At 42.3% G+C, this 14,062-nt stretch overlaps 1 protein-coding gene across 2 annotated transcripts in view; it reads left to right on the top strand.

Annotated features, from left to right (window-relative positions):
* Positions 1–14,062, top strand: part of STPG1 (sperm tail PG-rich repeat containing 1) — a 47,557-nt gene that overhangs the window by 19,196 nt on the left and 14,299 nt on the right. For both annotated transcript variants that reach the window (XM_058196174.1, XM_058196175.1), the window contains 3 exons: positions 6,684–6,795; positions 8,722–8,893; positions 11,602–11,792. In XM_058196174.1, the coding sequence (XP_058052157.1) occupies positions 6,684–6,795; positions 8,722–8,893; positions 11,602–11,792 (475 nt within the window). The remainder of the gene's footprint in view (positions 1–6,683; positions 6,796–8,721; positions 8,894–11,601; positions 11,793–14,062) is intronic.

The following is a 14,062-nucleotide window of genomic DNA, read 5'->3' as shown; positions in this document are numbered from 1 at the left end:
GAAGGCCAATCGGGACTTCAAAAGGTTCAAGCACAGGAAATCAGTAGTCCAAGAGAATATGTATGTATGTATGTATGTATGTGTATATATGTATGTGTGTGTGTATTCAGCGTGGGCTGGACTTAGATCTCTTGTGAGTGTGAAGGGACTCTGATGATGCATTTGACCCAGTGGTGAAATGTAAAATTTGTTACTACCGGTTCTATGGGTGTGGCTTGGTGTGTGTGTGTGTGGGTAATGGGTGGGCATGGCCATTTTTTTTTTTACTTTTAAAAGCATTTTTTCTACAACCTCTTCGGCCGAAGAGGTTGTAAAAAAAATGCTTTTAAAAGGTTCCTCTGACAATCCCAGCTGAGTTGCCTGATCGTCAGAGGCTTTTCTTTTCTTTTAAAAGCATTTTTTTTGTATTTAAAAGAAAAAAAAAGCCTCTGATGACCAGGCAATTCAGCTGAGATCGTCAGAGGAGCCTTTTAAAAGCATTTTTTCTACAACCTCTTTGGCCCGAAGAGGTTGTAGAAAAAAATGCTTTTAAAAGCCGCTGACAATCCCAGCTGAGTCGCACGATCATCAGAGGCTTTTTTTTTTACTTTTAAAAGCATTTTTTCTACAACCTCTTCGGTCGAAGAGGTTGTAAAAATGCTTTTAAAAGGCTCCTCTGACAATCCCAGCTGAGTTGCCTGATCGTCAGAGGCTTTTCTTTTCTTTTAAAAGCATTTTTTTTGCCTTTAAAAGAAAAAAAAAGCCTCTGACGATCAGGCAATTCAGCTGAGATCGTCCGAGGAGCCTTTTAAAAGCATTTTTTCTACAACCTCTTTGGCCCGAAGAGGTTGTAGAAAAAAATGCTTTTAAAAGCCTCTGACAATCCCAGCTGAGCCTCACGATCATCAGAGGCTTTTTTTTTTACTTTTAAAAGCATTTTTTCGGCCATCGAAAAAATACTTTTAAAAGTAAAAAAACCCAAAACTCTGATGATTGCACAGCTCAGCTGGGCATGTGGGGTGGGCAGGGATTTTTGCTACCAGTTCTCCGAACCACCCGCTGCCATTGCTACCGGATTAGGGAATCTGGTCTGAACCGGGAGCATTTCACCCCTGATTTGACCTCTCTCTTGGGCTCAGCCTAATTATCTCCTACATCAAGGTTGGAAAGAGGCAAGTTAGGGAAATGATGGCGGAGGAGGATGAAATTGAATTGAAGCTCACCAAGTGAGCTGCTCACTTCTACCTTATTGAAGGCGTGATGTTCTGTCCTCCTCCGCCTCCATCCGAACGATGGCTTAATTAGCCGGCACTATCAGCTCTGGCAGTAAAAGAGCCAGCGTCTGCCAAGAGCCCTCATTATTTTCCACGACGCTGGTGAGTCACAAACTTCAGCTCTAGTCAATCAGTGGATTTGCCTGTTACAAAGAGACACACCAGCTCTCGCTGCCTTTTATATCCTGTGGGGTGTGGCTCCATGACTCAGCACTTCCTAGGCCTCATTATTTCTTCCACCTGGCCTACTTCTGGCTCCTGGAGCTGAGCCAAGGAAGCCGGTGCTCCTGAGGTAAGTCCTGATGGCCCTTCCCTCTCACTGTCCAAGTCACTTTCTGGCAGGGGCCTGGTTCGCGAGCTGGAGTCACAACACATGGTTTCATTAAAGCAGTGTTTATCAACCCTCTGTCATAATTACCCTACCCACCATCTTAACATTTCTAAGGTTGATAAACATTGCACTGGCACATTTGCATCAAAAACCCATTCATTAATACCAATGAGAGGTCACGGCACACTTGGTTTTTCAGATATGCATGAACCAATGTTAACTCAGTCCAATCCTTCTTAGTTTTCTTGAGGGCAGCCAATGTTGGTTAAGTGATGCCACCTGTTGCAGGAGAAAGGAAATTAATCTGTTGAATCACATTCAGAAACAAATATTTACAGACCCCTCACGTCCAGGACATAAACTATTTCAACTCCTACCCTCAAAACGACGCTACAGAGCACTGCACACCAGAACAACTAGACACAAGAACAGTTTCCCCCCGAAGGCCATCACTCTGCTAAACAAATAATTCCCTCAACACTGTCAAACTATTTACTAAATCTGCACTACTATTAATCTTCTCATCGTTCCCATCACCCATCTCCTCCCACTTATGACTGTATGACTGTAACTTTGTTGCTGGCAATCCTTATGATTTATATTGATATATTGACCATCATTTGTGTTGTAAATGTTGTACCTTGATGAACGTATCTTTTCTTTTATGTACACTGAGAGCGTATGCACCAAGACAAATTCCTTGTGTGTCCAATCACACTTGGCCAATAAAAAATTCTATTCTATTCTATTCTATTCTATTCTATTCTATTCTATTCTATTCTATTCTATTCTATTCTATTCTATTCTATTCTATTCTATTCTATTGTATAATAATTAGAAACAGCATTGCCCAAAACAAACAAACAAAAAAAAGCGAAGTAGAGCTGCAGGTCTGAAATTGGAATGGGTGACTTGTTTTTTTATATCAAATACAGTGTAGGGAAGAGCTGAGACAGAAGTGAATTATAGGAAATAGATATATCAGGCCATGAAAGGATCAGTTAAGCCCGATCCCTCCTGGTTTGCAAGGGACCTACAGGGGTAAATAGAGCAACCAATTTTTTTTTCTAGATTATTACTTCACATTTTATGAACCACAAAACTCACGATATGGTACCTTTGTAGTACATCTTCTCTGACCCTGCTTTTTGGTAGCATTTCATCTAGGGAAGAAATTGTGCAGACTTTGAAAGCTCGGCCAATGTTTTTGGTGTTGCGGCTGATTCTAAGAAAAGTCTTGACCAACTGTGGAACAGAAGAGTGGACAGCACAATATCGTTCAAGAATAGTTTGTGTAAAGTCTTAATGTAGAGGGAATATAGGGAATGGCCTTGAAGAGGAGGACTTGTTACTAAGGCAATGGTCTGATAAGAGGGGCTTGAGCCCAGGCCAAGAAAAACCACTTGAGAAAAAAGACAAGTCCCTCCTTAGGTCACATGAGGATAAAGGGAGGTAAGGGCAAGCATATCCAGACTTGCAAGTTCTCTTACTACAGCTGGCCTATAGTCTACTGAAGCAAATTTGATCTGGATGGCATGAGTTTCATAGTCTGGTGTACTTTGGGGCTTTCACCCATCAGCTGGTGAGAAGCATGGGAAGATGAATGAATGGTGGAATGATACTGAAGAAAAGGCACCTGATCTCTTTGATGCGTCTCTCAATTTTTGCCCCAAAGCCAAAGAATTTGCCCCTGCAATTCATCACTGCCTTATCATCAGCCCACCCTAATAAAAATATTAACTGAAATGGAATATTATGGAGAAAATTTCTCCCGGGAAGAAGAAATCCTCCTTGAGTTAATCACTAACCCATGATTTACTCTTAGACTTAACTGTAATGCATAACCTTTGGAGAAGCCAAACAGGAAATGATCTATTTAAAAAAAAAATAGGCAAGCACAATAATTTATGGCCGTGGGTGAGGAGACCAAACGGGAAGAAATGAAGGACTCACATTTGCAGGATGTATTCAAGCAGAGTTCAGCCTGAGAAGATAAAGGGAGAGAATTAGATTAGAGCTCCAGAGTGGCCTGAAAGGTTAAAAAAAGTAAGCTTGAACAACAGAAGAAAAACAAATCAAAAAGATTTTCTTCGGAGTTTCTCTCTATTGTCCAATTCATTTGTTTGGTTTTGGGCTTGGAAGGGACCTTGGAGGTCTTCTAGTCCAACTCCCTGCTCAGGCAAGAAACTCTGTATCATTTCAGACAAATGGTTGTCCAATCTCTTCTTAAAAACTTCCAGTGTTGGAGAATTTACAACTTTTTGAGACAAGTTGTTCCACTGATTAATTGTTCTAACTGTCAGGAAATTTCTCCTTAGTTCTAAGTTGCATCTCTCCTTGATTAATTTCCACCCATTGCTTCTTGTCCTGCCCTCAGGGGCTTTGGAGAATAGCTTGACTCCATCTTCTTTGTGGCAGCCCTTGAGATATGGGAACACTGCTATCATGTCACCCGCTAGTCCTTCTTTTCATCAGACTACACATTCCCAATTCCAGTAACTGTTCTTTGTATGTTTTAGCCTCCAGTCCCCTAATCATCTTTGTTGCTCTGCTCTGCACCCTTTATTCACTCTTTATTCACTCTTTATTCATTAGACTAGAACACCATTTCATTTTTCCTACCAGAACAATCCTGTAGGCTAGGCTATGCTGAGAAAGATGGCCTGACCCAAGATCCTTTACTGAGCATGCACAGCTAAAGTTGGGTTTAAACCTGGGTTGTGCTTTGTCTGGGAATCTGCAGTTTTTGGGTCACCTCAGCAGATAATTAGCATCATCACCAGGTATTCCAAATGTCTTAGCTCCCTCTTCCATTTCCCCAGGCCAGCTGCATAGAGAGGAGTGCTGAGGTCCAACCAAGCAGAAGAGCACTGGACTAATAAAAAGGCTACTTTGGTTGTCTCCAAAGACATGATATGAGAGTCCAATGCTGCTGATTCACTTTGGATCAGATTGGCCTTTATCATATTTTGTTGGTATCTACAATGGACCCAGATCAAGCTAGAATTTGTGGGATTGTCTCTTTTTTGACAAGTGTAAAAGATATTACTAGCTTGCACCAAAGATTACCATAAGAGACCAGGAGTGATGGGAGTTGCAGTCTAGCAGGGATGCCTACTGCCATGTAGAGAAGATTGCTGGGAAGAATATGCATTCTTCACCCATCAGGCCTAGAGTTTTTATTTTTAAATATTAGCTTTTAAATGGGGTTTTTTACTATTTTAATTATAATTTTAAATCTGGCCTAATTCAATAAGTTTTTAAATATTGTTTTTATCTTGTATTTATTCTTGTGTTTTTATCAGGCTGTAAACCGCCCTGAGTCCTTCGGGAGATAGGGCGGTATAAAAATTTGATTAAATAAATAAATAAAATAAAATAAATTCTGATGTTCTCCAGGTGAACTGGATTACCATCCCCATCTTTCTAATCTCTGGAGGGCACCAGGTTGACAGAAGCTTCTCCAGGCTCTGAAGTCCTAATTATGTCATCAGTGTCCCAATACACGATTTTTTATTTGTAGGCTAATTTGTTGCCCGAGTCTTTTATGGATTAGAAAGGGTAATTAATTTTCAGATAAAGAATTCCTTACAGAGTAGATCCAGCAGTTACACCTTTTCCTCAGGGTTGTGCAAAATTCACCATAGGATAATGAGCCCTTAATTTATCTATTTGTACTCACTCAAAAAACAGGTGTATGTGAACTGGGGTTTGTGAAGTATGTGAAGCTTCAGTTCAAGCAGGTATTGTTTCTGCCCTTGACATCTGTTAATCAAGACCATGGAGATCATGTAGGCCAAGGGTGTCAAACTCAAGGTCTGCAGGCCGAATCTGGCCTGCAATATAGTTGGATCTGGCCCATGGGGCTGTCCTGGTCTACCTGGTCTACCCAATGCAAAAAGGAAACATGCCAGCAGTTTGTGGAGTGGCATTAAGCTGGCCAGTCCCACCCGGTTGGCCACACCTACCCGGTTGGTCACCGACACTTGGTTAGCCACGCCCACCTGTTGTAGAAAACTTACGTCTTAAAGCGAGGAGACAATACCATGAAGGATTTGAGAAACAAGAATTAATTTATTATTTGCGCAAATAGGACACAGACCCCCACTCACATGGAAAACAAAGGTCTGAGCCTGGAGCAAAGCTTAAGCATAATCTTTTATACTTTTGGTTACAAACATTGCCATAAGAAAAAAGAAGAAGTTATCCTAATTGGTTGAAACAAACAAAAGCTTATCATACACCTTCTGGATACACGTGTGACTCTTGATGCCCCCTCTTTGCCACATAGTTACTGGAACAGGTTACAAAGAACAGTTTGTAGAAATATTTCTGCCCTTTCCCGAAAGCTTGCAGCACCACATGCCTGCCCAATGGTATACTTCTGCTTTTTAAATGACACATTGACTTTTATAAAAGTTAGTAATATCTGATCTTGGGGTTATCTATATTGGGGTTTCTCTTTCACACCCATTCAGCCACACCCACACAGCCAGTCACACCTGCCCACCGCCCCCGCCCCCACCCCCCTGAGTCAACCACAGCCCTGATGCGGCCCTCAATGAAATTGAGTTTGACACCCCAGATGTAGACCAAAAGAAATCCTTTAAAGTAATGTTTCTCAACCTTGTCAAATTGAAGATGTATGGATTTCAGTTCCCAGAATTCCCTAGCCAGCCACACATTGTCAAGCTGTCAAGGTTGGGAAACACTGCTTTAAAGAATAAAACACAGATCATCATACCTGATTCTGGACAACTTCATCCCTCCATGCAAAATTTTGTATTTTAATAAGTGTGTGGAGTACATTTTTTTAAAAAAAAAAAATGTACAAGAAAGAGTTTTATCCAACAGTGACCAAAGGCCATGCCATAAAGATGGATCTTCATGCTAGTTATTGAAGTTTACTCTAAAATAATAGCATTCACACCTTTTAGCAGACTATTATTTGGCTTATGCGCTTGCAATACTTCAGGCGGAGAAATTGTATAACGAGTGCCACTGTTTGGGAAGTAGGCAGATTCAATGTCCAGTTAAAAAGCAATCTAATGACATTTGAAAGATCAGCTTGTTGCAAAACACAGATTTTGCATTTCCAGGTTTCAGTGGATCTTTGCAAACAGAACTACAAACTTGGTGCCAAGTCTGTCTTCTCATCAAAAACAAAACGGACCATGTCATGCAGCAACAGGGAACGAGTGCCTTCTCCATGTAAGCAAAAATGTGCTTTACTTGTATAATATTCAAAAGAACGACAGAAATAAAATGCACTCCATAAAGAGGGCAGTTCATCCTTGCCAAGTGCATAAAAATGCTATGCATAACCAGCCTTGCGTCAAAATTATTAGTTGTCCACCTATAAACTTAACAAAGAAATAAAATGCTCTATTTTCCTAACATTTTTCTACTTGACTGGGTAAAATGCTTAGCTTCCCATGGACAGTCTGTTATTTAGAAACTGAAATAATTCTTTGAAAAAATGGCATATCTCCCCCCTCCCCGTAATCCAGATGTAGTCCTAAAAAAACATTTTGCCCAAGAAGCTGGAAGATTTCACTCTTATTCCAAGTAATGGATGTTTGTTCAAAGATACCTTTCACTGGGGCAAAAACGTTGCAAAAACATAGCTTCTTTGATTTTTGAAAAAAAATCAGAAGACTTTCTTGGGCAAGAATGGAAGGAAGACCAGGAATATAGGCCTGATGCTTCAAACATGCAACTCACTCTTGCATCCAGTTCCTTCTCCAGCCTCAATGGTCTGGAAAAGTTATGAAGAAATCAAAAAGTTCAGGTGCATCTTTGCTTAATTTCTATTGATCCTAATAAAAAGTATTAGCTAACTGTAAATATAGGTAGTCCTCCACTTACGATAGTTCACTTAGTGACCGTTTGAAGTTACAACGGCACTGAAAAAAGTGACCGATGACTATTTTTCACACTTAGATTGTGTGATCACGGGATCCCCATGTGATCACACTTAGATCCCCGTGATTGTGTGATCACACTTAGATCTCCGTGATCACGGGGTCAAAATTCAGACACTTGGCAACTGGCATATATTTATGATGGTTGCAATGTCCCGGGGTCAAGTAATCCCCTTTTCTGACCTTCTGACAAGCAAAGTCAATGGGGAAGCCAGATTCACTTAACAATCATGTCAGTAACTTAACAACTGCGAGTGATTCACTTAGCAACTGTGGCAAGAAAGGTTGTAAAATAGGGCAAAATTCACCTAATAGATGTCTCACTTAACAAAAGAAATGTTGGGCTCAATTGTGGTCATAAGTCAAGAACTATTTATATTTATTATTATGGTGCATCACACAGTCAGCCAGATGTTTAGACCAGTGGTGAAATCCTCCAAGGATTGCCACCGTTCTGCTGCCCACGCATGCGCGGCGTGAGCCAAACACGCTTCACGCGGAAAAAGAAGACTTCACTAGGTAAGTAAAAGATTGAGGCGGGGGGAACAGGTGTGCCACACGATTTAGCTTCACTAGAAAGCAGGATTTCAGAATATAAAAAATATAAAAGCAGAATATAAACAGTGCAGCACAGCTGATCGTTGGAATACCGGTTCACACGAACCAGTGGCTTTTTTTAACTACTGGTTCGCCCAGACTGGTAGCTTTTTAACTACCGATTTGCCCGAACCGGTAGCTTTTTTTACTATTGGTTCGCCCAAACCGATAATTTTTATCACTACCAGTTTGCCCGAACCGGGGTAAACGGGTAGCATTTCACCCCTGGTTTAGACTAGATTTGGTGTTTTTATCCAACTATCTATCCTTCCCAAGGGCCTGGCATAGGCAAATGTTGTTTGATGATATTAAAGGCATCTCTGCAGGATGTAAGCTGGTTGTTGTTTTTTTTGCAATTGATTGATGGTAATTTTGTCAATGCCAGTGGTGAGGAAGAGCTTTCCATATACTGTGGGATTGCACCCAAGGCACCTATTATCCTTGGTACTATTTTTGCTTCCTTTTCCCATTGTCCTTTTCCCATTGTCATTATTTGATTTGTGCGGCTGCCCATCTCAACTGAACAATTACGGGCAGCTCGTAAAAGGGAATAACACCTGGCTGTATCATTTGGAAAGTTGTTTTTCCATATTTTATTTTATTTTTTTAAATTTAGGTCACTACCGAATTAAAGACTCCCTGATCAGAGTGTCTCCTCCAGTGCTGGTGTCCTGCTTTAGATCCAAAACAGGCCGTACAACCAATCCAGAAACCCTGAGCCCAGGACCAGCAGCCTATCAGCAGGCGGTTGAAACCGCAATTGGACCATCAAAGAGATTCTCTGGACTGTGAGTCCTGAAAAGATGTTTGCCAATCCTCTCCAGCTTCTTTTCTTAAATAGCAAATCAATTGGCATCTCTCTAAAGCAATGCTTCTCAACCTTGGCAACTTTAAGACGTGTAGACTTCAACTCCCAGAATTCCCCAGCCAGGTCTTAAAGTTACCAAGGTTGAGAAACAACGCCCTAAACTCTTTCTCTTGGGCACATATCCTTGGACCAGTGGTGGGATTCAATTTTTTTTTACGACCAGTTTTGTGGGCGTGGCTTGGTGTGCGTGGCAGGGGAAGGATACTGTAAAATCTCTAAACTACTCAAAATTTCCACTACTGTTTCTCCAGAACTGGTCAGAACCTGCTGAATGCCACCTCTGCCTTGGACCCTTTCCAAAAAAGAACATTCTAGGCAGACAGTAATGTTGACAGCATGACCCCCAAATAATCCAAGAAAAGCAAAATAAATTAAAAGTCAAAGCAGTTGGACTAGCAAATTCCCAGGCTCAGCTTATTAAAAGGGCTGTGAATCCACCTTCTTTGAACTAATCAACACGCAAGGAGTAGGCCAGGATCCATTTCTTCCTTAATTCCAGATGTGACAACTTAATAGCAAATATTGCTCAGGGTTCGTAGAGCAGTAAATATGGTATGTATAACTGAGTACATTTCTGGATTGGAAGAGACTGGATTACAGAACTCATTTTTCAATCTTTAATCCAAACCCAGTTTTGCATCGATGGATTTTGACCTTCTCTTTAACAATCTCTAGGGAACCAAAGGTGCTAGTATGTGACCCAAGGCCTAATAAAACTATTAGCCAGTTGCTCAACCAAGTCAATTTTATAGTGACTGTCCTGCAAACAGTGGAGACATTTTGCTAGAGATAAGATTAAGATCTACCCCCTACATTCTTGCCCAAATACTTCCCGGAGCTCACTCTTCCTCCTCTCCTAATACAAATCGGCTATTTTCTGCACATGGTCAGAGTATCTTTACTACATCTCATGCCTTTTTAATGCAGGGGGAACAGACAGTGGGTAATAATAGCCATAAACCAACCAACAGGGAAGAGGTAGATCAAACATGGTGAGTAAAGGACATCTCTGCTGGCAGAAAATACTAGAACATTCCAGAGGCCATTTCAATTCCCATTGATGTCAAGGTGACATTAGAGCAACGGCTGATACATGTCTCCAATTTTTCTAATGAGAAGAGCAACTTTTTGCTTTTCTTTTCAAGAAGTCCCTAAAAAGTATTCTAGAATCACCATGCAGAATTTCTATGGAAGGTATTCTAATACGGGGTCACCAACCTTTTGCAGCTCAGGGACCACTAAATTCATAATTTTAAATCCCATGGACCACTAATATGATCTGCCTAATGACTGGCTGGGTGAGCGTGGCTAGGTGGACATGTGGCTGGGCATGGCCAACTCGATAGCCAACTCGATGTCACTCACATTGAGACGCGCCTCGCCAGCCTCTACTCGCCCGTCCCTTCCCAGCCACTCCTCGCCTGCCTGCTCGGGATCCTGCCTGCCTGGGATCCTGTTGGGATCCTTAGGATCCCAACAGGAAGCAGCTGTTGGAGCTAAGCAGCCACCATGAGAAAGAGTTGGCAAAACAGCTGTCTCACTTCAAATTGGATCTGACTGAGAAGTAGGCTCAGCAGAAGCACTTCACTCAGGACTATGAGCATAGGCTTTCCAAGCAGAGGGAAGACCTGCAGGAGTGCAAGGCCAAGTACTGGCGCCTGGAGGCTCAGAGGGCTGAGATGGTCAGCCAGTTCCAGGCCATGAGGCAGTCCCACTGGAACAAGGCCCTCCAGCTCCTTGCCACCAGCAGCACTTCCCTTCAGCCTTCGCCCAAAGCCTCACACCAGGAGGCCGAAGCAGACCCCAAGTCGGAATTTCTGCCCCCCTCCGACCTGCCAAAAAAGACCCCAAAGGGGGATACTCTGCAGCAATGCAAACGTTCATTGCAAGTATCCATCCCAGGGGCTGTAGTTTGAGGACCCCTGATTTAGTGCAATATAAAAAATGCAAATAATTTTTCTGTGGACCACCAAAATTTTCTTGCGGACAATGGTCCACAGACCATCAGTTGGCAACCGCTGTTCTAGAGTAAGAACGTGTTGTGTTTCTGATTCGAAGGGATAGCAGTTGTGCACCCAGGGTGCTTATGCAAAACCAGCTTTGCAACTTCTTAGTGCAATCCTAGGAAAATAACTGTTGGATTTAAAGCAGTATTACTTAACCTTGGCAACTTTAAGATGGGTGGAATTCAGCTGCCAGAATACCCAGAGCCAGAAGGCTTAGAATGTGTCTTAAAATTATCCCAAGTTGAAAAACACTGGTGGAAAGAGTGGCAGCCAGGTCTTACAGTGGCCCATTTTTGTACATTTTGAAGCAACTGACTCCAAAGTGTTATGCACGCTATCTTGGAGGGTCTTGAAATACCAAGAACTTTGAAAGCCAAGATGATGTCATGCAGATGTCCCTACAAATTAAGAGCCAACCTAGAATTGTTCTAAACTTAGTTCTAATTTGTTCTAATCTCAACTTAGATTTGTTATTAGGCCATGTAGACTGGGGAACTATGGAAGTTGTAATCGTCCCTAAATCTCTAGCTAGGGTTTGCCATAGGTTACGACGCCAATTAAAATAATCCCGGTTTCGCTTGAAACCACAGAGAATTTAAGACTTATGTTTTGTTTTTGATAGGAGGAAGTGCATCTTGAATTTCTCGGCCCCAGCTGTCCCTCCCCCCCAAAATCCACCTTTACCAGGACCCGGCCAATATGACCTAGTGGACTACAGAGGACCTCCTAAACACTACATCTCCAGTGCTGTATTTGTTTCGAACACAAAACGCTGGACAGGTGATAAATTCCACAAAGGCATACCTGGACCAGGTGAGAATATAACTGTTATTAAATGCCCCTATGGCAGACCGGACAGTCATCCCTTTGAGAAGAAGAGTGAAAGTGAAGCTCAAAAAAGGCCAGCCAGCTGGCTGGAGAGGCCAAGAGCAGGCGAAAAAAGAAAACCAGAAGGGCAGATTGACAAATGGAAACTATAAGAATGTAGTTGGGGTGTCAGGGTATCTTCAGGGCATGGTCAAAAAAGTCAAGATGGTAGCCCTGACGGTGCAGTCAAAGCTCCAACTGTTTTTGTTTATTGTCATGTTTGCCATCTTGACTTTTTCTGACTATATTTTGAAGACAGCCCTGCAGGGCTGGGCTTCAAAAATTTTAGCAAGGGGTTCTCTGCCAGGTTCCTGGGTGGGCGTGCGGCCATGGTGGGTGTGGCCTAGTCGGCCTCCTGCACCACGGCGGGGGCGAGGGGGTTTGCCCTCCCCAGGCTCCGGAGGCTTTTCTTGAGCCTCCGGGAGGGTGAAAACGGCCTCCCCAGGCTCCGGAGACCCTCTGGAGGTTGGAAACAGGCCCGTTTCTGGCCTTCCTGAACTTCCGGTAGCCCATTTTTCACCCTACCTGAGCCTCCGTGCGCACCTTGCACTTAACCTGCATCCAAAATGGGCCATGTGGGAAATAATTTGTATTAGATATATTTCTGAAGGAGAGGGGAATTGAGAGTGTGACTAAGTTTGGAGAGACTAGAGATTATAATTTAGGAATTATTTTAGATTATGATTGTTAGTTTTGATACCCTGCATTTTGTTCTGGGAAGTCGGGGTGGGGGTGGGGGTAAGGGGAGGGAATTGGGGGTTGAGGCTAGTGATGGAGTGATGGTTAATGTACAGGGATTATTGAAGATGTATAAATATAATTAATGTAGGGTCGGGTCTGCCCAGTTGCCATTTTAGAACGGTGGGGAGGGAAAAAAGAGAGAGTAGGAGGTAGGAAAGAGGAGAAGAGGAAGGAAGAGGGGTAGAAGAGGGAGAAGGAGTGGAGGGTGGAGGGAGGAGAGGAGGTAGATAAGAGAAGGAGAGGAAGGTTTGGAAAGTAAAAGAAGGTAGAAGAGGGAAGAGTGTTAAAAAGAGGGGTGGTGACTGGGCAGGCCCGACTAATTGTATATAACTGTACATTGGATGAATTATTTGATATGATTGTAAAAATAAAACTTTTTTATTAAAAAACGAAACAAAATGGGCCATGTGGGGACTCCTGGGAGGGGCGGGGTGGGTGGGGCCAGGAGTGGGATTTGGGGGGGTTTTCCGAACTGCACAGACTCTTAGCTAGAGGTTCTCCTGAACCCCTGCGAACCCCCAGTAGCGCACCCCTGCACTGTGGGGGTATCAACAGCAGCAAAGCATAAAATAATGATGGGGCTCACCTATTTCAGCCCAGCTCTTGATCTTCCTCTGAGAAGTATTTTTTTCTGAGACTTCTTTTGAAAGCATCTATCTAGCTTGCCACAAAATGGGACTTTCATAACCTGTTGCCAAACCTCAAGAGAGGTGATGTATTGGGCCTCAATTAATCAGAAAGGTTAATTAGCAGGACTGTGGCTTCCATGTGTGAGAAGAGGAAAAGTGGGGTTTGATTATATAGGTCTCAGAAGGATAGTATATACAAATAGACAAATAGAATGAGACTATTGCCTTACACAATGTAAGCCGCCCTGAGTCTTCGGAGAAGAGCGGGATATAAATATAAAAAAAAGAAAAAAGAAAAAGAAAATAGTAGGCCTGAAAAGCTACATGAACCAATGTTTTAGATAGAAAGATTTCAAAGTGTATCAGAAGAACTATTTGTAATCCTGCTGAGCTGTTGCTGTGAAATGTGATTTTGCAAAGTACATGGTTTTGAGATATATTTGGAATCAGAAGGTTGAAACTGTGAGAAATAGGGAACTAAAAGTAGCCGATGGATAGAGGTTTGAGATGTACACGGGTATATGTGGAGACTGTCTTGTCCGTAAGACAGAACAAGGAAGTAAGCTGTGAAATGCATGCAGAAAAGTATAAAAAGAATGTCTTGGGATGAGTTCAGGGCCACTGGCCATAGCTATTCCTTGCTGGACCTAGCTATTGCCTCTGGACCTCATTGCAATGGATTGTTGATGTAAGTAATGCTATGATGGCTGGTCATGTTCCAAATTGCTCAGGAAATGAACCTCTGAATCTTAAAGTAAGATTTATTGCTTGTGGTTTTGTCTTTGGTTTTTTATTGGGATATTTTTACGACACATGTCATTTGGTACAAGAGTTTGTAATCACCTT

Source organism: Ahaetulla prasina, chromosome 10 (assembly GCF_028640845.1).
Source record: "Ahaetulla prasina isolate Xishuangbanna chromosome 10, ASM2864084v1, whole genome shotgun sequence".
Classification (NCBI taxonomy): Eukaryota; Metazoa; Chordata; class Lepidosauria; order Squamata; family Colubridae; genus Ahaetulla; species Ahaetulla prasina.
This window is presented reverse-complemented; position numbering and strand designations above follow the sequence as displayed.